The 25,051-nt window shown below is 39.4% G+C and overlaps 1 protein-coding gene across 4 annotated transcripts in view; it reads left to right on the forward strand.

The window, feature by feature from the left end:
• Nucleotides 1-24,635, forward strand: part of CFAP300 (cilia and flagella associated protein 300) — a 36,496-nt gene extending 11,861 nt beyond the window's left edge. For 2 of the 4 annotated variants that reach the window (XM_005579442.5, XM_065528918.2), the window contains exons 4-7: nucleotides 7,911-8,077; nucleotides 17,248-17,420; nucleotides 23,225-23,291; nucleotides 23,967-24,635. In XM_005579442.5, the coding sequence (XP_005579499.2) occupies nucleotides 7,911-8,077; nucleotides 17,248-17,420; nucleotides 23,225-23,291; nucleotides 23,967-24,095 (536 nt within the window). In that variant the 3' untranslated portion in view covers nucleotides 24,096-24,635. Of the gene's footprint in view, nucleotides 1-7,910; nucleotides 8,078-8,662; nucleotides 8,829-17,247; nucleotides 17,421-23,224; nucleotides 23,292-23,966 lie in introns of those variants that run through there. The other 2 variants (XM_074015112.1, XM_074015113.1) reach the window with 2 other exon arrangements.
• The last annotated feature ends 416 nt before the right edge of the window (nucleotides 24,636-25,051 follow it).

A 25,051-nucleotide genomic window follows, 5' to 3' on the forward strand; every position in this document is an offset into this window, starting at 1 on the left:
TATTTTACTATTATAACAAAATTTTGCCTCAGAAATTTTCATTATTAAAATATAAATTGTGAATGCCTCATCTGTTTGATATATCATGATCAAGTATGACCAGCTGTGCCAGGCCTGCCCTGCATCTCTTTCCTGGGAGTCTACTGCTACTATCCTGGCTTAACACATAAGAGCAATTTTTATCTCTTTTTATTCATATAAAAGTATTTATTCATATAAAAGTATTTGTTGTGTATTTTCCATGTACTCTGCTAGATATAGGGAACATTAAGGTAAATAAGAAAACCTGTGCTAAAGGAACTTGATATGTTAAAATGTGTGTGTGTATGTGTGTGTGTACTAATGTGTCAAAGGTGTTACCATAGAAGAGTAGCCAAGAGCCAGGCGTGGTGGCTCACATCTGTAATTGCAGCACTTTGGGAGGCTGAGGCGGGCGGATCACTTGAGTACAGGAGTTCGAGACTAGCCTGGCCAACATGGTGAAACCCCTTATCTACTTAAAATACAAAAATCAGCCAGGCATGGTGGTGAGCACCTGTAATACCAGCTACTTGGTGGCTGAGGAAGGAGAATCAATTGGACCTGGGACATGGAGGGTTGCCGTGAGCTGAGATTGTGTCACTGCCCTCCACCCTGGATGACAGAGCAAGACTGCCTCAAAAAATAAAAAAAATTAGAAAGTGGACAAGAGTGGTCAGTTTTGCCCAGAGGGAAAAAATCAGGAAAGATTCCACTGATACGGGGATATTTGGGCAGAATCTCCATTGAGATGAGTACATGGGTACATGGATATCTCAGAGGAATCAGCCAACCATAGGAATTTTTTTTTTTTTTTTTTTTTTTAGACAAGGTCTCACTCTGTCTCCAGGCTGGAGTGCAGTGGTGCCTCCTGGGTTCAAGCAATTCTCATGCCTCGGCCTCCTCAGTAGCTGGGACTATAGGCGTGAGCCACCACACCTGGCTAATTCTCGGCTAATTTTTGTTTTTTTGCTTGTTTATTTTTTGAGACAGAGTCTCACTGTCACCTAGGCTGGAATGCAGTGGCGTGATCTCAGCTCACTGCAACCTTCGTCTCCCAGGTTCAAGCGATTCTCCTGCCTCAGTCTCCCAAGTAACTGGGATTACAGGAGTGTGCCACCACACCCAGCTAATTTTTGTGTTTTTAGTAGAGACAGGGTTTCACCATGTTGGCCAGGCTGGTCTTGAACTCCTGACCACAAGTAAATCTGCCAGCCTTGGCCTCCCAAAGTGCTGAGATTACAGTCATGAACCATCGTGCTCAGCCTAAGTTTTGTTTTTATTTATTTATTTATTTTTTTAGTAGTGATAGGGTTTCGCCATGTTGGCCAGGCTGACCTCGAACTCCTGACCTCAAGTGATCCACCCACCTTAGCCTCCCAAAGTGCTGGGATTATGGGTGTGAGCCACCGTGCCCAGCTAGATTATATTTTCATAATGTATTATTTCATAATACATTGAAAGAGCCAGAAATTTTTTTTAAGAAAATTACCCAAACACTTAAACACTTAATAACAGTCACTTAAATCCCTTCAATAACTCATGGGTCAAGGAAGAAAGCAGAGAGTTAATATAAGACTATTTTGGAAAAAAAAAATATGAAAACTATATTTTAAATTTTAGGTTGAGGTATCTTAGCAACAGAATGAATAAAAGCAACATTCCATTTAGAAGGAGAATCTGATTGGTGATATGGATTTATACTCAATAAAATGCATTTTAAATTAGATTTTTTTTGTGTTTGTTTGGAAATGTATTTTGGTAAATTACTGCATTATATTCTCATGGAAGCCTAGCAGCCTTACACAAAAGTAACAAAGTATTAGTCAAGAACAAGATACAAACAGTTCATGATGTTAGACTTAGTAGGTCAGATTTTATTGCTTTTGGCTAAAGACTACTGCAAAATTTATAGAGCAAAAAGCTGGTACAGACTACTTACAAAATTAAACTGAGTATCTGAGAGAATACATTTTCCCAACTCAAAATTTTCAAAAGGAAATAATCAGAGCCATGTATCACAGTGTTTATAAAGCATGTTTACAGTAACTTCAGTCAATCTATTTGAAACAATAAGGTTCACTGAAATAAGTGCTCAACCCTCTCCCATGTTAGTACATACACAAAATAGCATTAACTTTTTACTAATTTTTGAAAAAATCATTGCAAAAAGAGGTTATCAAATACCACATGTGCCTGACTTGATGAATTCTAAATACTTTGAAAAATAGGACAGAAGAATGATAGCACTCTATTTCAGAAGTAGAAGTTCTAGTGGATTGTTAGTACTCTTCCATTAACCCATTTTTATCTCTTTTTTCTTTTTCTGCTATATTTCTTTTTCTGATATACCCCCCTCTTATTTTCCTCTGGGGCTCTTTTAAAGCAAAAGAAGCCGCTTTTTAAAATAGGTGAAGAGACATTCTTTTGGCAAGTGAACCAGTTCTAAAGAAAGTGATGATGGAACCTCGTTCACTGTGCTGCATTCCCTGGAGATTACCAGTTTTCGGTGCTGTTTTATCCTCTCAGCCAGCCGCCATAGCGCCTATGTTTAGATACACTTTGTCTTTTTTAATAACATATAATGGATACTTCCTATGTGCTCAGCTAAGGGCATCATGCACATCACCTCCTTTCATTCATGGAAACAATGCAAGAAAGATAGTATTATATATTACTATTTTACAAATGAATAGTCAGAGGCATAAGCTAAGTACTGTGTGCAGTTTTACATGGCTGAGTGAGCAGATTTGAGATTCAGATCGAGGCTCCAGAATTCAAGACGTTGACCACTTCACTCTCCTGCCTCTGTCACTTCCACATTGATGGGGTTGCCAGAAAAGTACTAACTTAAGACACCAAATGATAAGGAGGCACCCAGTGTTTTATAATGCTAGTATTAGGGGAAAACTGTATTCTTTCTGTATGTGATCACTGTGATGCATTACATATCTTATAAATGCTGGGGACATAATTTAATGAAATTCCTACATAAAAAAATAGCATTTGCTTTGGAGTGAGTTGTGTCCCCACCACCAAATTCACATGTTTAATCCCTAACCCTTCAATGTGATGGTTTTTGGAGATGGGGCCTTTGGAACATAAATTAGGTTTAGATGAGGGCACAAGGGTGGAGCCCTCATGATGGGATTAGTGCCTTTATAATAAGAAGTAAAAACACTAGAGCCATCTAAGTACACAGAAAGAAGGCAGTTTTCTGCAAGCCAAGAAGAGTGCCTTCACCAGCAACTGAATCATCTGGACCTTGACCTTGGACTTTCTAGCCTACAGAACTTTGGGAAACACACATCTATTGTTTAAGCCACCCAGACTATGGCATTTTGTTATAGCAACCCAAGCTGACTAAGACGGATCTTGGTACTGAGAAGTGAGGTGCTGCTGTAGCAAATACCTAAGAATGTGGAAGTGGCTTTGGAACTGAATAATGGATGGAAGCTTGAGGTGCATGTATACGGACATTATGGGCAATTCTGGTGATAGCTCCCAAGGAAATAAGGGATATGTTATTGGAAACTGTGATAAAGGTGATCTTTGTTATAAAGTGGCAAATAACTTGAATGAACTGTTTTCTATTGTTGTATGGAAGGCAGAACTTATAAGTGATGAAACTGGAGATTTAGCTGAGGAGATTTCTAAGTAAAGTCTTAAAGCAATGTCTTGCTTATAGTAAAGTATGAAAGAAGAGAGATGAATTGCAGAAGGAATTGTTTACCAGAAATGAACCAACATTTGAAGATTTGGAAAGTTTTCAACCTATCCTTATTGTAAAAAATGAGGAAGTTTGTTCTGAAGAGAACACTGTTCAGAACACTGAATAGCCATTTGATAAAGAGATCATGGGTATGACTCATGGACTTAATCAGCCATTTCAACAGAGTCAGGAATAGAGATGGAATTATATCAGCAGCAAAGACTCTGCTAGTTTGAACAATGAGATGAGATGAAGGAAGGCTGTTGGACTTCTTAGATCCTACAAGACTGGACCATAGAGCTATTGGGCTGTGAACATGCGCTATTCTTCAGAAAAGATTAGAAAGACCCCGAAGCAATTCAGAGAGCTTCAGGGCCATCAGGGCCACTGCCTCCATTAAACAGGGCAGATGGCCTCCAACCAAAGCCTTGGAGGCAGGGCCACTCTGCAGAGCATACGGGCTAAGTTGGCCCTGTGGAACCTTGGAGGTTGGACCACCCAGAGCCTTCAGGGCTCTACCGCCACCAGGGTAAAAGCAAGACTGCCACCCCAGTGGGTCCAGAGGCAGAGTATCAAACCAAAGAAGATTATCCCTGAGCATTTAAGATCTAAAGAAATTTGCCTTTCTAAGTTAAGGGCTTGCTTGACACCTGTCACCCATTTCTTATTTCCTGTTTCTCCCTTTTGGAATGTAAATGACTAGCCTATGTCTGTCCCACCTATGTATTTTGGAAACACATACCTTGTCCTTCTTCACAGGTTTACAGCTGCAGGGGAATTTTGCCTTAGGATGAATCATACCTAAGTCTACCCTTATCCAATTTTTATGATATTTAGAAGAGACTTTGGACTTTAAAGTTGATACTGGAATGAGTGAAAATTTTGGGAGCAGGACAAGTGGCTCACGCCTGTAATCCCAACACTTTGAGAGGCCAAGGTGGGAGGATCACTTGAGCCCAGGCATTTGAGACTAGCCTGGGCAATGCAGCAAGACCCTATCTCTACAAAAAAATTATCTGGCCGTGGTGGCACACACCTGTAGTCCCAGCTATTCAGAAGGCTGAGGCAAAAGAATCTCTTGAGCCCAGGAAGTTGAGGCCACAATAAGCCATGATCACATCACCACACTCCAGCCTGGGTGACAGAGTGAGACCTTGTCTAAGAAAACAAAAAAAGTTTGTGGGGCTGTTGGAATGGAATGAATGTATTTTGCATGTGAGAAGAACATGAATTTGGGGTCCTAGTGGTTACATGTTATAGACTCAGTGTCTGAACTATGTCCTCCTTAATTCATATTTTGAAGTCCCATGACCATCCCTCCCTCTACCTCATTGAAACCCAATTATTTCCCAAAGGCCCCATCTCCGACTACCATCACGTTGAGGGTTAGAGTTTCAATATATGAATATTTGGCCATACAGTTCAGTCCATAGAAAATGCTATTTTTATGTCTCAATATATGAATTTTGAAAGGACAGAATTCAGTCCATAGCAAATGCTATTTTCATGTCTCTTATTAAGTGGTTTGAATTTAATCACATTTTTTCACCATCCAAACCCTCCTTCTACTCCCCGAATCAGAGCTAGGGTAGACTAATTAAAATGGCATGCCCAACGTCAGTCCCTCCTCCAGTGTCCACTGACCAGTCTTCAGAAACTGTCAGACTCTCCACTGCTCTTGTTTTTTTGGTCTTTCGACATCGCCTAGAACTCCTCTTATCATTTCCTATGGTCTCCTTTTTTCTTTATCTAATCCTTCAGAGGATCTTACCTCTAAACAAAGGAAGCTTCTTAGCAGCATAGCTTTTGCAATTACTGAGGCAGACACAGTTCCTGGCTCCAGGCATCCTTCATGCCTCCACATGAGCCCAGCCCAGGACATAGAATAACAGGTCGTAGCATGACTCTCAAGTGGACAGCAAAAATAGCTAACGTAAACATTCACCAGCATTACTTACTCTTCTTAAGCACAAGCTGCTTCTCAGGTCAGAGATCCAGCAAATGTATCCAGGGTAGGGATACACCGAGGGCCACCACACCTAGGTCTACAATCTTAGAACTTTGAACAAAAGAACACCACCCCCTTCTATCAGAATCAGTGTGTGTGTATATGTGTGTACATTGAGAGAGACTGATTCAGTGATCGATGGAGGTAATAATAAAAATATTCATTTTAATCTTTGTGACTTTCTGTAATTTAATGGGATCTCTAATAGCAGAAAATCCATTCCTGAATGATAAATTCAGGAAATAAGTGTGGGATAGGGGATGGAGGATAGGGGCAAAACTAAGTCTACAAGAGAAAAATAGACAAAATGCTGTTATTTCAATTTTCTGTAATTCTGAATTTGTGATAATTTGATTAGGGCCTGATTTGAAATTTACCTTCACTTAGAAAACCTTTTTTGGTAGTAAATACTACAAATGAAATCACAAAGGAGAAATTTTTTGTTTGTTTGTTTGTTTGTTTGAGATGGAGTCTCATTTGGTCACCCAGACTGGAATGCAGTGGTACCATCTCGGCTCACTGCAAACTCCGCTTCCCAGGTTCAACTGATTCTCCTGTCTCAGCCTCCCAGGTGGCTGGGATTACAGGAGCCCGCCACTACAAGCAGCTAACTTTTGTATTTTTAGTAGAGATGGTGTTTCACTGTGTTAGCTAGGCTGGTCTCGAACTCCTGACCTGGCTGATCTCGAACTCCTGACCTTGAGTGATCCACCTGCCTCGGCCGTCCATAGTGCTGAAATTACAGGTGTGACCTACAACACCAGCTAAGAAATTTTTAAATGAAGAGAAAATGTTTTCAAGATACACTCAAGGACTTTACAAATGCTCAATTAAAATTTTTGTGGCCAGGTGCAGTTGCTTATGCCTATAATCCCAGCACTTTGGGAGGCCGAGGTGGGCAGATCACCTGAGGTCAGGAGTTCAAGACCAGCCTGACCAACATGGAGAAACCCCATCTCTACTAAAAAATACAAAATTAGTCAGGCATGGTGGCACATGCCTGTAATCCCAGATACTCAGGAGGCTGAGGCAGGAGAATTGCTTGAACCAGGGAGGCAGAGGTTGCGGTGAGCCGAGATTGCACCATTGCACTCCAGCCTGGGAAATGAGCGAAACTCCATCTCAAAAAAAAAAAACAAAAATGTGAGTTATAAAGCATTAAGCGCCGGGCGCGGTGGCTCAAGCCTGTAATCCCAGTACTTTGGGAGGCCGAGATGGGCGGATCACAAGGTCAGGAGATCGAGACCATCCTGGCTAACATGGTGAAACCCCGTCTCTACTAAAAATACAAAAAAACTAGCCGGGCGAGGTGGCGGGCGCCTGTAGTCCCAGCTACTCGGGAGGCTGAGGCAGGAGAATGGCGTAAACCCGGGAAGCGGAGCTTGCAGTGAGCTGAGATCCAGCCACTGCACTCCAGCCTGGGCGACAGAGCGAGACTCCGTCTCAAAAAAATAAATAAATAAATAAATAAAAATAAATAAAGCATTAAGCGTAATAGGAATCAAAAATCATATGAAGCAATTCCTATGCTTTTATAGGCAATTCTGATAATATATGCATTAAGAATCCTCTACTACATTTTAAAAAAATGTATTTCATTTTTAAGTATCCTCTAATTCATATTCATCTAGTCCCGAAATGGTGAGACTTTTCTTATAACCTTTTTTTTTTTTTTTTTTTGAGACACAGTCTCACTCTGTTGCCTAGGCTGGAGTACAGTGTCACAATCTTGGCTCACTGCAACCTCTGCCCCTCACGTTCAAGCAGTTCTCCTGCCTCAGCCTCCCTAGTAGCTGGGATTACCGGCATGTGCTACCACGCCCAGCTAATTTTTGTAGTTTTAGTAGAGACGGGGTTTCACCATGTTAACCAGGCTAGTCTCGAACTCCTCACCTCAAGTGATCCGCCCTCCTTTGCCTCCAAAAGTGCTGGCATTACAGGCATGAGCCACCATGCCTGGCCTTGTTATAAACTCTTAATGATTAACACAAATGAAGAAGCTACAAAATAAGAATTTAATAAAATTCATAAACTAATAAATATTTTAAATATACCAAAAATGTCATATTTGTTAACTTCTTAGAATTTCTGCATAGCAATTTATTTTGGAAATAGTTGAGAATGCTAAATTAATTTTTCTATCTCCATTCTTTATAAAATATCTTTTTTCAGGAACTGAAGTGAAAAAAATTGAAGCTACAAATGTTCCTTGCACACAGCTTTCAATGTCATTTTTTCATCGGTTATATGATGGAGATATTGTACGAGACAGTGGACATATTGTTAAATGTTTAGATTCTTTTTGTGATCCATTTCTCATTTCTGATGAGTTACGAAGAGTAAGTACAGAATTTTAAAATTTCACAGTGGAATTTTATTTCAGGAAATGCAAAAATGTCAAAAACTCTGCCTGCTTAAGGCATAAAATACCTTCTCATAAAATACCTCTTATTTATAAATAATGATCAGTAATAATCCTAACATTGGTAGATTTCTACTTAGATGGCACTTTAACAGTCAACTTAATTATTTGTGTATTTCAGTAATTCTCAAATAGGTGCTATTAACATCTGATACGTAGAGATACTGCTAAACATTATATAACTCACAGGACAGTCACAACAAAGTTTTCTGGCTCAAAATGTCTATAGTGCTGAAGTAGGGAAATCCTGGCCTATTTAGTAAGGTCATTTTTGTTCAATGTGGGCCTTTTAACTTATCAAATTAATATTAAAAACATCCCAAAAAACATCCTGAAGTTGGGCATAGTAGCTCACGCTTGTAATTCCAGCACTTTGGGAGGCTGAGGTGGGTGGATGGTTTGAGCCCAGGAGTTCAAGACCAGCCTGGGCAACATGACAAAACCCTCTCCACAAAAACTACAAAAATTAGCTTGGACTGGTGGCTCACATCTGTATTCCCAGCTGCTCAGAAGGCTGAGGTCCCAGCTGCTTAGAAGGCTGAAGTGAGAAGATTGCTTGAGCCTTGAAGATCAAGGCTGCAATGAGCTGTGATCATGCCACTGCACTCCAACCTGGGCGACAGAGCAAGACCTTGTCTGAAAAATAAACTTAGATAAATAAATAAAAACATCCCAGGAGTAAAAGAATCTTTTTTATCTCATTGCTAATATCAACAAAGCCATTGGATTAACTAAATTCAATTTTGTTTTAGTGAAAAGTATACTGAACTTGGAATGAAAATATATAGATTACTTACATGACTCCTGATTTATTATTTAGAAGATAATAATCTTAGGCAAATTTCTCCATCTTTTGAGCCTCAAGATCTTATCTATACAACATGAAGATGAAAGTGCCCATTCTACCCTCTTCCTAAAATCGAGAAAATTAATTGAGGAAGCATTTAAATGTACCTTTTAGAAATATTGAATGCTGTTAAAATGGAATGTCAGCTTGGGCAACAGAGCAAGACTCCCATCTCTACAAAAATACGAAGAAATAAGCCAGGTGCAGTGGAGTGCACCTGTAGTTCCAGCTACTTGGCAAGCTGAGGTGGGAGGATTGCTTGAGCCCAGGAGTTTGAGACTGCTGTGAGCTATGATTGTGCCGCTGCACCCCAGTTTGGGCAACAGAGTGAGACCTTGTCTCTATAAAACAGAAAAAAGAAATGTATTATTGATATTATCATTGTTACAATTATTGAGAGTATTAAAATAGTTAAAAATGAGGGTTTTCATGTCAAATAGCCATATGTTCAAATCCTGCCTTTGTCACTTAATAACTGATGCTTAACCTCTCTAAGCCTCAGTTTCTTCATCTATAAAGTAGGCATAATGTGAGATTTCTGTGAGATAATGTACTTACTCTGCTTAGCATAATGGCTGGCGCTTAGTAAGTTTTCCATAATATTAACAACTTCTATTAATTACTACTGTTATTATTGTCCTCAAGAGAGAAGGAAGACATACAAGTCAGATGTATTGCAAATCCAGATAGCAATGAACTAGGGAAGCTACTGATCCATCATTCCAGACACAGGAATCTTGTCTGTAGGGGAAAGGGAGACATCCAACCAGGCAATACCTAAAAGAACTCATTAACTTAGTTAAGAAGAAAATAAAATTAACTTGCTGAGAATACCCAAACACCCACAACTGAATGAGACTACATATAGTTTGCTCTTAGGTAAATGAAGTATATCTAACATGAGATAATATAAATAATATATGTGGCCGGACGTGGTGGCTCACGCCTGTAATCCCAGCACTTTGGGAAGCCAAGGTGGGTAGATCACCTGAGGTCAGGAGTTCAAGACCAGTCTAGCCAATATGGCGAAACCCTGTCTCTACTAAAAATACAAAAATTAGCCAGGTGTGGTGGTGGGCACCCATAATCCCAGCTACTCGAGAGGCTGAGGCACAAGAATTCGTTGAATCCAGGAAGCAGAGGTTGCGGTGAGCCAAGATCACGCCACTGCACTCCAGCCTGGGTGAAAGAGCAAGACTTCGTCTCAAAAGAAAAAAATTAAACAAAACAAAACAAAAAATACTATACAATAGGGGTCTGATATTAATTTCTACTTCTTCTTACCAAGGATTGGAAATTACTATTTAGGAAATGTTTGGTCTGGGTTTCCCTCCTTTTGGATACTACTGTCAACTCTTGTCTCTCACACTTCTTCTCTGGCATAAGGGTCTAAAGACCCTTACCTCTAATGTTAGATAATTCACTGTCACTTCTAAGAAAGAGTATCATCAGTGGACAGTTTTTTTAAAAGAAGGATTAGTTTTCCAACAGAATACTCTGCAAAACTGCTTGCTGTCTATCTTATTTATTGCCATGAATAGCACCTCTATTCATGAAATGCTGGAGCTCAGTGTTTTTCTACTAGTTGCCTGTATGGCTTGCTCTTGGGTTCATTGCTACTCTGTGGCAACAGGGAGGAAAGGTTTTTAACTTGGTTGCTTTATGGCTAATAAAAAAAAAACACTAACATCCAGCTTCAGCCTGAACTAAAAAGCGTCCCCCATTGTGCAGCACTACAGATTCTATTGGCTCACTGTAATGTAAGTACTAATAACCACTTTCCTGACTGTGGCTCAGAAGTTTGACCTACTGTCTAAGAGCTACATTGCTGAAGAGATCTGTATGTGAATGGAGATGGAGAAAAGCCATAGAATATTATGTTTTCACATTCATTCCAAAAATTTTTTTAAATTATTATATTTTTTTAAATTACACAGCCAAGCCGGGCATGGTGGCTCATGCTTGTAATCCCAGCACTTTGGGAGGCAGAGGCGGGTGGATCACCTGAGACCAGGAGTATGAGACTAGCCTGGCCAACATGGTGAAAACCCATCTCTATTAAAAATACAAAAATTAGCCAGGCAAGGTGGCACGTGCCTGTAATCCCAACTACTAGGGAGGCTGAGGCAAGAGAATCGCTTGAACCCAGGAGGCAGAGGTTGCAGTGAGCTGAGATTGCACCACTGCTTTCCAGCCTGGGCGACAGAGCGAGACTCTGTCTAAAAAAAGAAAAAAAATTAGCTGGTCATGGTGTCGTATACCTGTAGTCTTAGCTACTTGGGAGGCTGAGGTGGGAGGATTGCTTGAACTCAGGAAGTTGGGCTGCAGTGAGCCAAGATGGCACCATTGCACTCCAGCCTGAGTGACAGAGTGGGACCCTGTCTTCTCCACCCCCCAATAATTGCACAGCCTAATCAGTTAAATATATGAGAGTATTCATGTAAGAAATGTGTTAACTATTCATTCCTAAGTACTTTATTCACCTTTCTCTTAAGTCACATCTTCAGATAGTTGCAAACATGGGCCGCAATAACACATTATTTTCTTACAGAGGGAGGGAGGGAAGGAGAGAGGAAGGAAGGAAGTGGAGATGTGTAAGTGTTACCTGTGGCACACCCAGAGAGCAATTAAGTATGGACTGCTTTCCCTTACCTATATTTTCCTAGACATATCCAACCTTGGTTTTCATCAAGGCATTATAAATAAACTGTGTATGGACAACACCATAGAGTTGAGTTTTTTAAATCCTTCTTATATGCAATGACCTGTGGTAAGTTTTCTGTAGAGATTGTAAATGAGCTTAATCAATTTTCATAATTAAGTGCACTTTCTACTAGACACTGATTGTTGTATAATTCATTGTATTTTCTTTTTTCCCTTGTATGGTAGTGTTAAGCATAAGGTACAATTTTGATAGCCTTTCTCCATCTAGAGTTCCTTTCTGTTTGTTTGTTTATTTATTTTTTTCTCTATTTTGTTTATTTGTGCTCTGGTATTTATTATTTCCTTATACTAACTTTAGGTTTGTTCTTGCTTTTTTAGTTTCTTGAGGTGCATCATTAGATTATTTGAAGTCTTTGTACTTTTATTATGTAGGCATTTATTGCTGTAAAATTCTCTTTTAGCACGCTTTTGCTATATTCCATAGGCATGGGTATATTATATTTCTATTTTTATTTGTTCAAGAAAGTTTAAATTTTTCTTCTGAATTTGTTCATTGACTCATTGGTCATTCAGGAGTGTGTTGTTGGTTCTCATGTATTTGTATAGTTTCTAAAATTCCTTTTGTTATTGATTTCTCATTTTATTCCACTGTGGTATGAGAAGATAGTTGGTATGTTTTCAGTTTTTTAAGTGTGTTGAGACTTGTTTTGTTAATCAACATATGGTCTATCCTGAAGAATGTTCCATGTGCTGATGAGAATAGATATTCTGCAGCTGTTGGATAAAATGTTCTGTAGATGTCTATTTGGTCTAAAGTGCAGCTTAATCCAGTGTTTCTTTATGAATTTTCTGTCTAGATGATCTGTCTAATGTGGAGAGTGAGGTGTTGAATTTCCCAACTATTACTGTATTAGAGTCTATCTCTTCTGTTAGCTCTAATAATATTTGCTTTATATATTTATGTCTGCTGGTGTTGGATGCATATATATTAAGAATAGTATATCCTCTGACTGAATTGACCCCATTAGCATTATATAATGACTTTCTTTGTCCCTTTTTACTGTTTTATTTACAGGTCAAGTGAGTTTGCTATGGGCAACATAGTTGGATCATGCTTTTTGTTTTTTAGATCCACTCAGCCAGTTTACACATTTTAAGTGAAAAATTTAGTCTGTTTATATTCAAGGTTATTATTGATATGTGAGGACATACTTCTGTCATTTTGTTAATTTTTTTGGTTATTTTGTATATCTTTTGTTCCTTTTTCTCTTTTTGTTTATCTTTGTGGTTTGGTGGTTTTCTGCAGTGGTAATATTTGAATCTTTTCTGTGTTTTCAAATTTTGCTTTCAGTTATAGGTCTCCCTTAACCATTTCTTACAGGGCAGGCCTAGTGATGATAAATTCCCTCCATTTTTACTTGTCTAGGAAATACTTTCTCTTTCATTTATGAAGGATAATTTTGCTGGGTATAGTATTTTTGGCTGCCATTTTTTTTCTTTGTTTTCTCTCTCAGCACTTTGAATCATCTCATCCTCTACTGGCCTGTAAGGTTTCTTCTGAGAAATCCATTGTGAGTCTATTGAGGGTTTCCTTATATGTGACTAGACACTTTTCTCTTGCTGTTTTTAGAATTCCTTTTCTTTAACTTTTGATGGTCTGATGATAATGTGCCTTCAAGAAGACATTTTTGGGTTGTACTTATTTGGGGATCTTTAAGGTTCCTGTATCTGGTCATCTAAATCTCTTGTTAGAATTGAAAAGTTTTCAGCTATTATTTTGTTAAATAGATTTTTTTAAATGCCTTTGGGCTTCTCTTCACCTTCTGGAACACCCATAATTCAAAACTGTGTTTGCTTTATGGTATCCTATATGTCATGTAGGCTTTGTTCGTTCTTTTTCTCTTTTTTTTGTCTGACTGGGTTACTTCAAAAGACCCGTCTTCAAGTTCTGAAACAATTTCTTTGGCTTTATGTAGTCTATTGTTGAAATTCTCAATTGAATCTTTTATTTCACTCATTGAATTATTCAGTTCTAGGATTTCTGTTTGGTGCTTTTTAATGATATCTATCTTTTTGGTGAATTTCTCATTCATATCCTGAATTGTTTTTCTGATTTCTTGGTATCCTTTATCTGTGCTTTCTTGTATCTCACTGAGCTTCTTTAATATCATTAATTTTTTGAGATAATTTTTTTTTCAGGACTAGAGACAGAGTTTCACCATGTTGCCCAGGCTGGTCTTAAACTCTTGGGCTCAAGCGATCCACCCACCTCAGCCTCCTAAAGTTTTGGGATTGCAGGTGTGAGATACCGTGCCCGGACAAGTCATTATTTTGAATTTTTTTCTTATAGCTCATAAATTTATGTTTAATTAAATCTGTTGCTGGGGAATTATTGTGCTCCTTTGGAGGTGTCATCTTTCTTGCTTTTTCATATTTCTTGTGTCCTTATATTAATATCTGTGCATCTAGTTTAACAGTCACTTCTTTGAATTTATTGGATTGGCTTTTTAGGAGAAAACTTTTTCCCGAAAATGTACTTGTAGTGTTGATTGGGTAGAGCACTTTGGTTCTAATTCTGGGTGCAAGCAGTAGTGTAGTCTCCATATGATTTATTCAGGTGTACTCAGCATCACTGGTGTCTGTGGTTTCCTCAGTGGCTTAGGTTGCAATTGTTAGTAGAGGCTGGGGTGAAGTTTTGCTGGGGACAGGTAGGCCAGTTCTTGGGTCCCAGTAGTGGCAGCAGCTGGCCAAAGCACACCTGTCCTTGGGCCCCTGAGCAGTGTAGGCAGGCAGTGGTGTTAGCAGGTCCAAGCAGGCTGACTCTTGGGCCTCCAGGCAGCTTGCTCATGTGCCAGCAGTGTTAGTGGTGGGCTGGGTATGTGGATGTGTGTTTGGGTCCCCAGTCAGTGTGCATTAAATGGATGATGGCTGTAGCAGTGGTGGGACAACCTTTGGATTCCCAAGCAGTACACACTTATATTAGCAGTGGCTGTGACATGCTAGGCAGGCCAGTCCCCAGGCCCCCAGGGAGCAAGTATGCTATGGTGGTGGCCAGTTGAATGGGCCTGTGCTCAGGTCCCCGAGAGGAGTACACAAGTGTCAGCAGTGGTGGATGGGACAGGGCAAACCCCGGAGTCCTGGGTGTGCTTGGGCACTGGATGGGGGACAGTGCCAGGCCAGAGGGGCTGCCCTCAGGTCCCCCAGTGGTGCATACAGATGCAGCCTCTTGTGAGTTGGGCAGGGTGATCCTCAAGCCCCCTAGCAAAGTGCTCAGATGGCAGCAGCAGTGGCAATGAGTGGAGAGAGCTCATCCGTGGCCCTGCTGCAGGGCTTTGGGGTGGGGCTACCGTCAGTGGCTGCAGCCACTGGCAGGTGGCTCTTGGGTTCTGGAGAACATACATTTCAGCTCCCAGTAATAGTGGCCATGGCAGTAGTGGCAGCAACAGTAGGGAGAGCCAGTCTTCAGGGCACATGCAAGCATGTAGCGGCCCTGCTACCAAGGGAATGGGGAGTACAAGGTTGCTGCCAGTGGCATATGCTTCAGGCCCTCAGCTGTGGGTGGGAGACCCCATCTTCAGGGAGCATGCAAGTGCATGGTAGACCTGCTGCTGGTGGTGGCAAGGTTGCTATCAGTAACAGCAGCCCCAGGTAAGTGGGTTTCAGGTTCTGGGGAGCACACACTTTGTCTCCCTTTGTCTCAAGGACAGCCTCGTCAGTGTGCTGCATTACTCATTCCCCGGGGTAAAAGACACCATGCAGAATCCAGGTGGACATTTGGGGATGTCACTGGGGATCTAGGGATGTGGAAATGCAGGGACTGTTGGGCCCCAAGGAAGGATGCAGTCTGGTAGGAGTTGGACTCTCAAAATGGTGCCATCCTGCAGCTCCTTAGGACTTGGAGGTGGAGGGGGGGGTTGTGGGAGCCAGCATGAGCTCCTCTCTGGAGCAGTACCATTGTGTGGTCTCCAGGCAGCATGCTATTACTAGTCTCAGGGCCCATGAGGGTTGAGGAGCTCTCCCATGGTGAGGATTGCAGAGGTCCACAGTAGAAATGTGGACTGCTAGGGGTCTTTCACTTACCATTTCCCTGCATTGGGAAGCCTCTCCAGACTCCCAGCCAATCCCAGCTCCTTCTGTGCCTGTGTGTTTCCTGTTACCTCTCTGTTGAATTCCAGTGTTCTCTCTTAGACTCTGTCTTTGAAGTGTGATTATCTACTTGCTATTTTGGTTCTACTTTGTTCATAACGTGAGTGCCAGATGCCTCTAGTCAACCATCTTGACATCCCTCCTATCTAAAGTTGTTTATATGTATTTATTTTTTTTCCATTTTATTTCTTGACCATAGTTTTTTTGTCCTTTATTATTTGGGTCTTATTATATCTATATTTTATTTTTAGCTATTTCACATGCTTTTTTTTTTTTTTTTTTTTTTTTTTGCTCTGTCACCCAGGCTGGAGTGCAGTGGTGCAGTCATGGCTCACTGCCGCTTCAATCATCTTCTGAGCTCAAGCAATCCTCCCACCTCAACCTCCTCATTCACTAGGGCTACAGGCATTCACCACCACATCCAGCTTATTTTAGGGTGGGGGTTACTAGAGATGAGGTCTCACTATGTTGTTCAGGCTGGACTCAAGCTCCTGGCCTCAAGCGATCCTCCTGCCATGGCCTCCCAAAGTGCTGGGATTATAGGCATGAACCACTGTGCCCAGCCTTCACATTCTTTTTTTAAAATAGGGAGGCTGAGGTAAGAAGATCACTTGAGTCCAGGAGTTTGACACCAGCCTGGGCAACATAGTGAGACTCCATCTCTAAAAAAAGAAAAAATAAACAAAGCAGGTAAGATATAAACAATCCAATGGAAGAAATATATTTCTTACATTGGTCACCTTTTTATGCCCACTACAATCAATAAATGAATCAGTGGTCTGTATTTCCCAATGGCATAAGAAAATCCCCTACATCATATCTAGTTTTTCTGCTCTCTGTATGAGGTAGCAAGACCTCAGAGGGGCAAGAGTCAATGTCAATAGGTGATGTGTGAAGTGATCTTACTAGAGAGCAGGAAAGCGAGAGCTGGATATGAGGCTCCAGCACCTGAAAGTTTCAAAAAGGAGTACTTGTGGGATTAAGACCAATACTCATCCAAACTCCATAAGAGGAGAGAGCTTAGAACATGACCATTTAGTCTCTGGGTAGAAGCCAAGGCAGGAGACCTTATGGGATGGAGAAGTGTTCTCATTTATTTATGCTCCTATTTATTTCCAAATAAGATTTGAGGTGACATAACACTAAAACAATTACTAAAAATATCAACTAGAATAAAGACATAAAGTGGAAGGAGGGAAGACTTAGCCACTGTGTTTTAAATTTTGATTTGTTCTTTTCATTGATTGTCAGTTCCTAATGATAAAATAGAGGCAAATAAATGCAGATTACAGGTTACTCTCTTCAGTTGACTCAAGATTAGTTCTTAAAATAGGTGTAAGATTATTTTAAGTATATGAAATGAAACCTTTGAAAACATAAAAGTTAAAACCTTGAGTTATGTTACATTAAGATGAATTTTATCATCTTAGGTTTTGCTAGTGGAAGACTCAGAAAAATATGAAATATTCAGCCAACCAGATAGAGAAGAGTTCCTGTTTTGTCTTTTCAAACATCTTTGCCTTGGTGGAGCCCTTTGTCAATATGAAGATGTGATTAGCCCATATCTGGAAACAGCAAAGCTTATCTATAAGGATCTAGTGAGGTAATATTGCTAGATCACAATATGTAAATCTCTAGTTAATAGAATAAATTATTTGTTTAACCATGATGGAATTACACAACATCATTCAGTGGTCATATTAACAACCAAAGCGTGTAAAAAGCACTACCCTCACCTCCCTCTCATAACCTTCCCCCTCTCGTCCAGAATAGAAAGATTTCTGGTTTTCTCTCTTATTTAGTTCTCAGTCCTCTCATTCTTCCTCTACCTCTTCTGCTTTTTTCCTTATTCAGACCTGTTACCAACTGCCATCTTCCAAGCCTTCTTTTTTTTCTTACCAAGCCTCCTTTTAAATCTGAAGGGAACACAAGAGATCCCTCCAGATGTTTAAGTTTGCTTAACTAATAGTAAAAACAATTATTACCTTTGTTCCAAAGAAGTGAAAGAATTTTCACGTAGGTGTAATATTTACCTTTTCAAATTAATCCCAGTGCTATACAGTTTGAGGTACTTTGGTAGCATTTTTCTTTTTGAAGATCTAATGAGAATTAAAACCTTACAAATTTCTTGTTTGTACCTTTCTTTTAACTGAAGTGGATGTTCTTTGGTAGAGTTTTTCAGTTATGAAGATATTGGATCATCTTAATAGGCAAAACAACAGAGAGTAAAGGGTCTTAAAAGTTAGTTATATAATTTTACTTTCATAGGAGAAAACCAGAATTAGCTTCTCATTACACTCATAATTGTTAATTTACTTATACTCAACACTTTAATTCTCATATCCATTCCTTGTGTCACATAGCTATACAGCAAACTGCATAATTTAGTTATTTATTCAATTAATTTATTATATGGTTTTAAAAACAGAAAAATGTTTCTATAATCTCCCTATGATTTTAATGAACAAGTTATTGTCAACACATACAGATTATTGGACAAAGAAATGTTAGAAACAATTTCAGAAAAAGCATGTACATACCTATTAATACATCAAACATACTGTCCTAATTATTTGAAGTTCATGTAAACCTGCTAGTCTGCTTCTAGCACTCCCTGAAGATACTACTCTGTATACCCTACACACACACACACACGCACTCATGCACACACACACATACTACTACCACTACCACCACAACGTGTTGTACCCCATCAGCCACATGAACTTGTGGAATTCCTCACTACTGTGTGCTATGAAGGAGGAGATTGTGTTGGAGATATTTGGAGTAGAAATAAGTTTAGAACCTACACATTGAAGAAACTGCTATTTTTCCCAACATTCCCTTCCCCAGATTCTCATCTGCAATTCTCTTCTACATTTTTAGATGCTAAGAAAAAGTATGACTGCTTTACAGTGTCTGACCTGCCGTTGCAAATACACATTATTGCTAATCCATTCTAGCACAGTCCATCCCTTATGTTTGTACATGTTGGGAGCACACTACAGAGTGTGATTTTAGGAGTCTCTAACTCAAACAAAAGGGTAAAAATGTTATTAAAATATTTTTGTCCTCATCCATTATAACAGGTCCTATAAAACACACCTTTTATTTTTTTAATTTTATTTATTTATTTTTTGAGACAGAGTCTGTCACCCAGGCCAGATTGGAGTACAGTGGCACGATCTCAGCTTACTGCCACCTCCACCTCCTGGGTTCAAGGGATTCTCCTGCCTCAGTCTCCCAAGTAGCTGGGACTACAGGCTTGAGCCACCATGCCTGGCTAATTTATTTATTTTTCATAGAGATGGGGTTTCACCTTGTTGGCCAGGCTGGTCTCAAACACCCGACCTCGGGTGATCTTCCCGCCTCGGCCTCCCAAAGTGCTGGGATCACAGGCGTGAGCCACCGCACCTGGCCAAAATATACCTTTTTAATGTTTTTAAAAATGTTTTCCTTAAAAAGATTGAGATTTCTTTAAACCAAATAAGCAATACTTTAGAACCACCCATTTTGTTAAAGAGTAAATGATCAATTGTTTTATTACGTTTCAAAAATGTATATGCAGAAATGTACATAGTTAATAATGGTGCCTGTGTCTTTTCTGCTTTAGACATTAGACACATGCTCTTGTCAAAGTTTCAGGAGAGTTCCCCCAAGCCGTGTATCCACCCCAGATGTGAAATTTTATTATTTGAACTGAGAAGTTTAGATTAGGCCCTTCAGATACTAGTTAAGCAGTAGGTCCTTGTTTTTTCTATTTTATTTATTTATTTTTTATTTATTTTTTTGAGATGGAGTCTTGCTTGTCACCCAGGCTGGAGTGCAGTGGCACGATCTCGGCTCAGTGCAACCTCCGCCTCCTGGGTTCATGCCATTTTCCTACCTCAGCCTCCCAAGTAGCTGGGACTACAGGCACCCGCCACCACGCCTGGCTAATTTTTTGTATTTTTAGTAGAGACAGGGTTTCACCGTGTTAGCCAGGACGGTCTCGATCTCCTGACCTTGTGATATGCCTGCCTCGACCTCCCAAAGTGCTGGGATTATAGGCATGAGCCACCGTGCCCGGCCTGTTTTATTTATTTTTTATCGTTTTGGTTTTTTTGGTTTTTTTTGAGACAGGGTCTCACTCTGTTGCCCAGGCTGGAGTACAGTGGCACAATCTCAACTCACTGAAACCCCTGCCTCCTAGGCTCAGGTAATCCTCCTACGTTACCTTAGCCTCCCCAATAGCTAGGATCACAAGCACGCACCACTACACCTGACTAAGTTTTTCATATTTTTTGTACAGATGGGGTTTCACCATATTACCCAGGCTGGTCTTGAACTTCTGGACTCAGGTGATCCACCTGCCTCAGACTCCCAAAGTGCTGGGATTACAGGTGTGAACCACTGTGCCCAGCCAGGCCCTTGTTTTTTAAAATGTGCAGTTACTTAGAATAGTCTGGACACCCTGGAGTTTAGAGTCAATATGGGAGTGATCCTCAGAAATAATCGCAAATGACATTGACAAGAAACAACTATATTATGTCCAAACCATTAATATAATTACACTTTTAAAAAATATTATATAGAAATTATGTTCCAGTATCCTTAAAAACCATGCTTATCAGAGGATGGAGTTAGTGATGGATAAAGATCTGATATAATGCAATTATTAGTAGACCACCACAGAGCACTAATCAATATCACTTTATATTTCCTTTTCATTTTTTCTTAAGAGATATAGGACAGATGATAACTGTACTTTCTTACTAGGCCTATAAAAAATTAGACAAATTATTTTAGAGATATTTTAAAGTAATACTAATGTAGGATCGGAGGTAATAGAATAGTGTGATTTCTATTAGTAACTAACTTCTAATAATGTACAAATGGTAGTCTCTTTCTAAAACAATATTTTTGTTTTTGTTTTTGTTTTTTTTGAGATGGAGTCTCACTCTATTGCCCAGGCTGGAATGCAGTGGTGCAGTCTCGGCTCACTGCAACCTCTGCCTACTGAGTTCAAGCGATTCTTGTGCCTCAGCTTCCCCAGTAGCTGGGACTACAGGCACATGCCACCACAGCCCAGCTAATTTTTGTATTTTTAGTGGAGACGAGGTTTCACCATGGTGGCCAGGCTGGTCTGGAACTCCTAACCTCAGGCGATCTGCCCACCTTGGCCACCCAAAGTGCTGAGATTACAGGTGTGAGCCACCACATCCGGCCGATATACTTGTGGTACATGTTTATATGTGTTAAGTAATTGTTCTAGTATCAAATACTAAATTTTCCCCTAAACTGATTTGATAAGCACTTTTACGAAGTTTTTTCTTTCCTCAGATTTTCAAACTGGAAATAATTTATGTATAGTAAAATGAACAAATCATAAATATACATAAAATTTGGTGAATATGTATGTTTATACCATATAACCACCCACAGATAAATGTTTATAATGAGATATAAATAGATATGTTCTTTATATCGATCTAGGTGATTATATAGGTGTATGCAAGTATTTTATATATAGTGGTTATAGTCATCCCTTGGGTAAGCACAAAAACTTAAAAGTATTATTCAACTTTTAAGCAGTATGTTAAGCAATAGAGAAAACAAAAGAAAATGAACTTGACCTATGTCATAGAAATATTTGGAAATCAATTTAATCCTGGGTTGAAGTCTAAATGAAATACCTAGTAGAGATGAAAACCACCTAAGATTCTTGAACCCTGAAATGGCAATGGCTGGTCATCCCCAAAAGGTGCACAAGCTCAAACATACATACACACACACCGCTCAAACTGAGTCTTCCTTTTTCGTCCTCCTCCTCCTTCTTCTCTCCCTCTCCCAATTACCTTTACATGTGTAGTAGAGGGAGAAGCAGTACTTTCACCTAAAAAAGTAGAGAAGAGGGTATCTTCCTTCACATTTTACCTATACATGTCACACATTAATAATACCTTTGATACATATGTGTTAAATATTTATAGAGTGTATAGGTCTGGGATAAGCAGCTGAGGTGTAGCAGAAAGATTATTGGACTCTGAGTCACCTGTATTCTATTCCCAGAAATACCACTTTTATTTAGTTTATCTTAGTTACATAATTTAACTTCTTTAGTTATATTGTCCATAAAATTGGCAAAATAATGCCTACCTCAATGAATTGTGTGATCTTTAAATGAGGTAATGTATATAAAGGTATTTTGGAGGCTGGTTGCAGTGGCCGTCACCTGTAATCCCAGCACTTTGGGAGGCGAAGGCAGAAGGATCTCTTGAGGCCAGGGTTTCAAGACCAGCTTGGGCAATATAGCAAGACTTTGTCTCTACAAAAATGAAAAATAATAAAAAGTTTAAAATTGTGTAAAAAATGTTTTACAAACTGTAAAGCATTAGAAAGTGTGTGTATATTTATTTATATATGTAACAAATTTTAAATATATATCTGTAGCTTATTTTCTCAATCCTTAGTTTGCTTTCTCACTACATATTGCCACAGGAAATCTTTTGTGGGGAGAATAACTGAAGGAAAGCTACTGAGAAAAAATTATTTTTAATATGATATAACTTAGCAATATATAATTTAACAAATAGCTGTTTGGGTTTTTGTTTTTGTTTTTATTTTTGTTTTGAGATGGAGTTTCGCTCTTGTTGCCCACACTGGAGTGCAATGGTGCAATCTTGGCTCACCGCAACCTCCGCCTCTCGGGTTCAAGCGATTCTCCTGCTTCGGCCTCCCGAGTACCTGGGATTACAGGCTAAGTTTTTGTATTTTTAGTAGAGACAGGGTTTCACCATGTTGGTTGGGCTGGTCTCGAACTCCCGACCTCAGGTGATCCGCCCGCCTAGGCCTCCCAAAGTGCTGAGATTACAGGCTTGAGCCACTGTGACGGGCCAACAAATAGTTCTTGTATACATTATCTCATTTGATTTTCATATACTAAAAGGAACATATTATTCCCAATTTACATATGAGAAAATTGAGGTTCAGAAAGGTTAATCTTACTCAAAGTGAAAGAACAGGTCAGTGGCAGAACTAGCATTTGTATTTACACTGTTTAAGTCTTCAGTCTAGCATGCTTTTATCTACCCGATATGGTTGTCTACACTTCAGTCTGATTTTTACGAATCCTCATTTGTCCAATAATTGTCTCTGTAGCCTGTGAAGGTAATTTCATCATCTGAGTCTCAGACTGACTTTAAACCTTCTAACTGTAAGATTCAATTTTCTGCTATTTCAATTCAGTTGACCTTGCCCATTCTTGGTTGAAGCCTCTGATGCCATTTCTTCAAACCACTTAGTTGGATAGTATGTATTTCCATGTTCTATATGAATAAGAATATGTAAATACTAAAAGGGATCATTACTTAAATGTATACGCCAATGCCTATTATGTGTTAAAAGCACCTTTTCTTCCTTTTTTAGTGTTCGAAAGAATCCTCAAACCAAGAAAATACAAATTACCTCTTCTGTCTTTAAAGTTTCAGCCTATGTAAGTGTGAGAGAACTTTTGCAACCAAAGAATTTAATTACTTTTTGTTAATACAGTTGTTACAACTGGAGTTAACAATTAGGACAATGTTATGCCTAGGAGAAAAGACAATGTTATTTAGAGTTTTGTTAAAATTAAAAGTTGATAGAATATGCTTTTGTTTGGAGAACAGTTTGAACTTTCTTCCCTGGCTTCCTTTCTGTCATCTGTATCTAATAACATTGCCTGCTTATTTTAGAGCTAAATCTGTGACTCAGATGGAGTAGAACACAGTTCTCTTAGTCTGTCAAACCATCATTTATAGGGCAGATAAATAAGAATGCCCTAAATGTTGACGGGTGCGGTGGCTCACTCCTGTGATCCCAGCACTTTGGGAGGCCGAGGCGGGTGGAACAGGAGGTCAGGAGATTGAGACAATCCGGGCTAGCACGGTGAAACCCCGTCTCTACTAAAAATACAAAAAATTAGCCGAGCGTGGCGGCACACGCCTGTAATCCCAGCTACTCGGGAGGCTGAGGCAGGAGAATCGCTTGAACCCAGGTGGCAGAGGTTGCAGTGAGCTGAGATGGTGCCACTGCACTCCAACCTGGGTGACAGAGCAAGACTCTGTCTCAAAATAAATAAATAAATAAAATAAAAATAATAATAATAATAATTTAGGTTTGTCTTTTTCAGGATTCTGCTGGTATGTGCTATCCTTCATCAAAGAATCATGAACAGACATTTTCTTACTTTATTGTGGATCCTATCAGGCGTCATCTTCACGTTTTATACCACTGTTATGGTGTGGGAGACATGTCTTAATGCTCTTTCAAATTATGTACCTCTACTATTTTTTATTTATCATTTTTCTCTTTTAATACTAATAGATAAACATTTACTTTGCAAATTAATTCAAGAAAAATGTAAGGAACCTACTTAGAGCAGAAGAAAGCAAACACCAAGATACCTTTTTAAAAATTTGTGTGGAATACTAACCGGGGATCAAATTTCATCCCTAATAAAATCTATACCAAAAAAATTGTGGAATTTTTACAAAAAGTTACAAGGAATTCCTTGTAACTAGAAATCTAGTTCTAATTTGCATTGTGATTCAAGTGAATCCTCAATTTTCCACGTATTTTAATTTATAAGCTAATTAATTCTGGATTGCAAATGCAGCAGAAAACTAAACATTTCTACTACTGATCATTAATATAAATTGTTAGTTTATTTAACTTGTTTCATTTAATTACATTTCTTCATTGCACAAACGTTTACATCTCTAAAGCTAGGAAAAGCATAACAATTCTTTTGCTTTATTTGTTCCACTTAAAAGCCTCAATAAAAAAATAGTGTTCTGGGCCTTGGCACGGTGGCTCATGCCTGTAATCTCAGCACTTTGGGAGGTCAAGGCGGGCAGATTACGAGGTCAAGAGATCGAGACAATCCTGGCCAACATGGTGAAACTCCGTCTCTACCAAAAGTGCAAAAATTATCTGGGTGTGGTGGCGCATGTCTGTAGTCCCAGATACTCAGGAGGCTGAGGCAAGAGAATCACTTGAACCCGGGAAACGGAGGTTGCACTGAGCCGAGGTTGCACCACTGCACTCTAGCCTGGCAACAGAACAAGACTCCATCTCAAAAAAAAAAAAAAGAAAAAGGTTCTGAAAGTAGTCGTAAACTCTTTTATCACATAATAAATTAAGGCTGCAGCTGTCCCACAGCTAATACAAGAGCTACATGTAAACAGAGAAAGTTGGCCTGATGGTATTAGTAGG

Source organism: Macaca fascicularis, chromosome 14 (assembly GCF_037993035.2).
Source record: "Macaca fascicularis isolate 582-1 chromosome 14, T2T-MFA8v1.1".
NCBI lineage: Eukaryota > Metazoa > Chordata > Mammalia > Primates > Cercopithecidae > Macaca > Macaca fascicularis.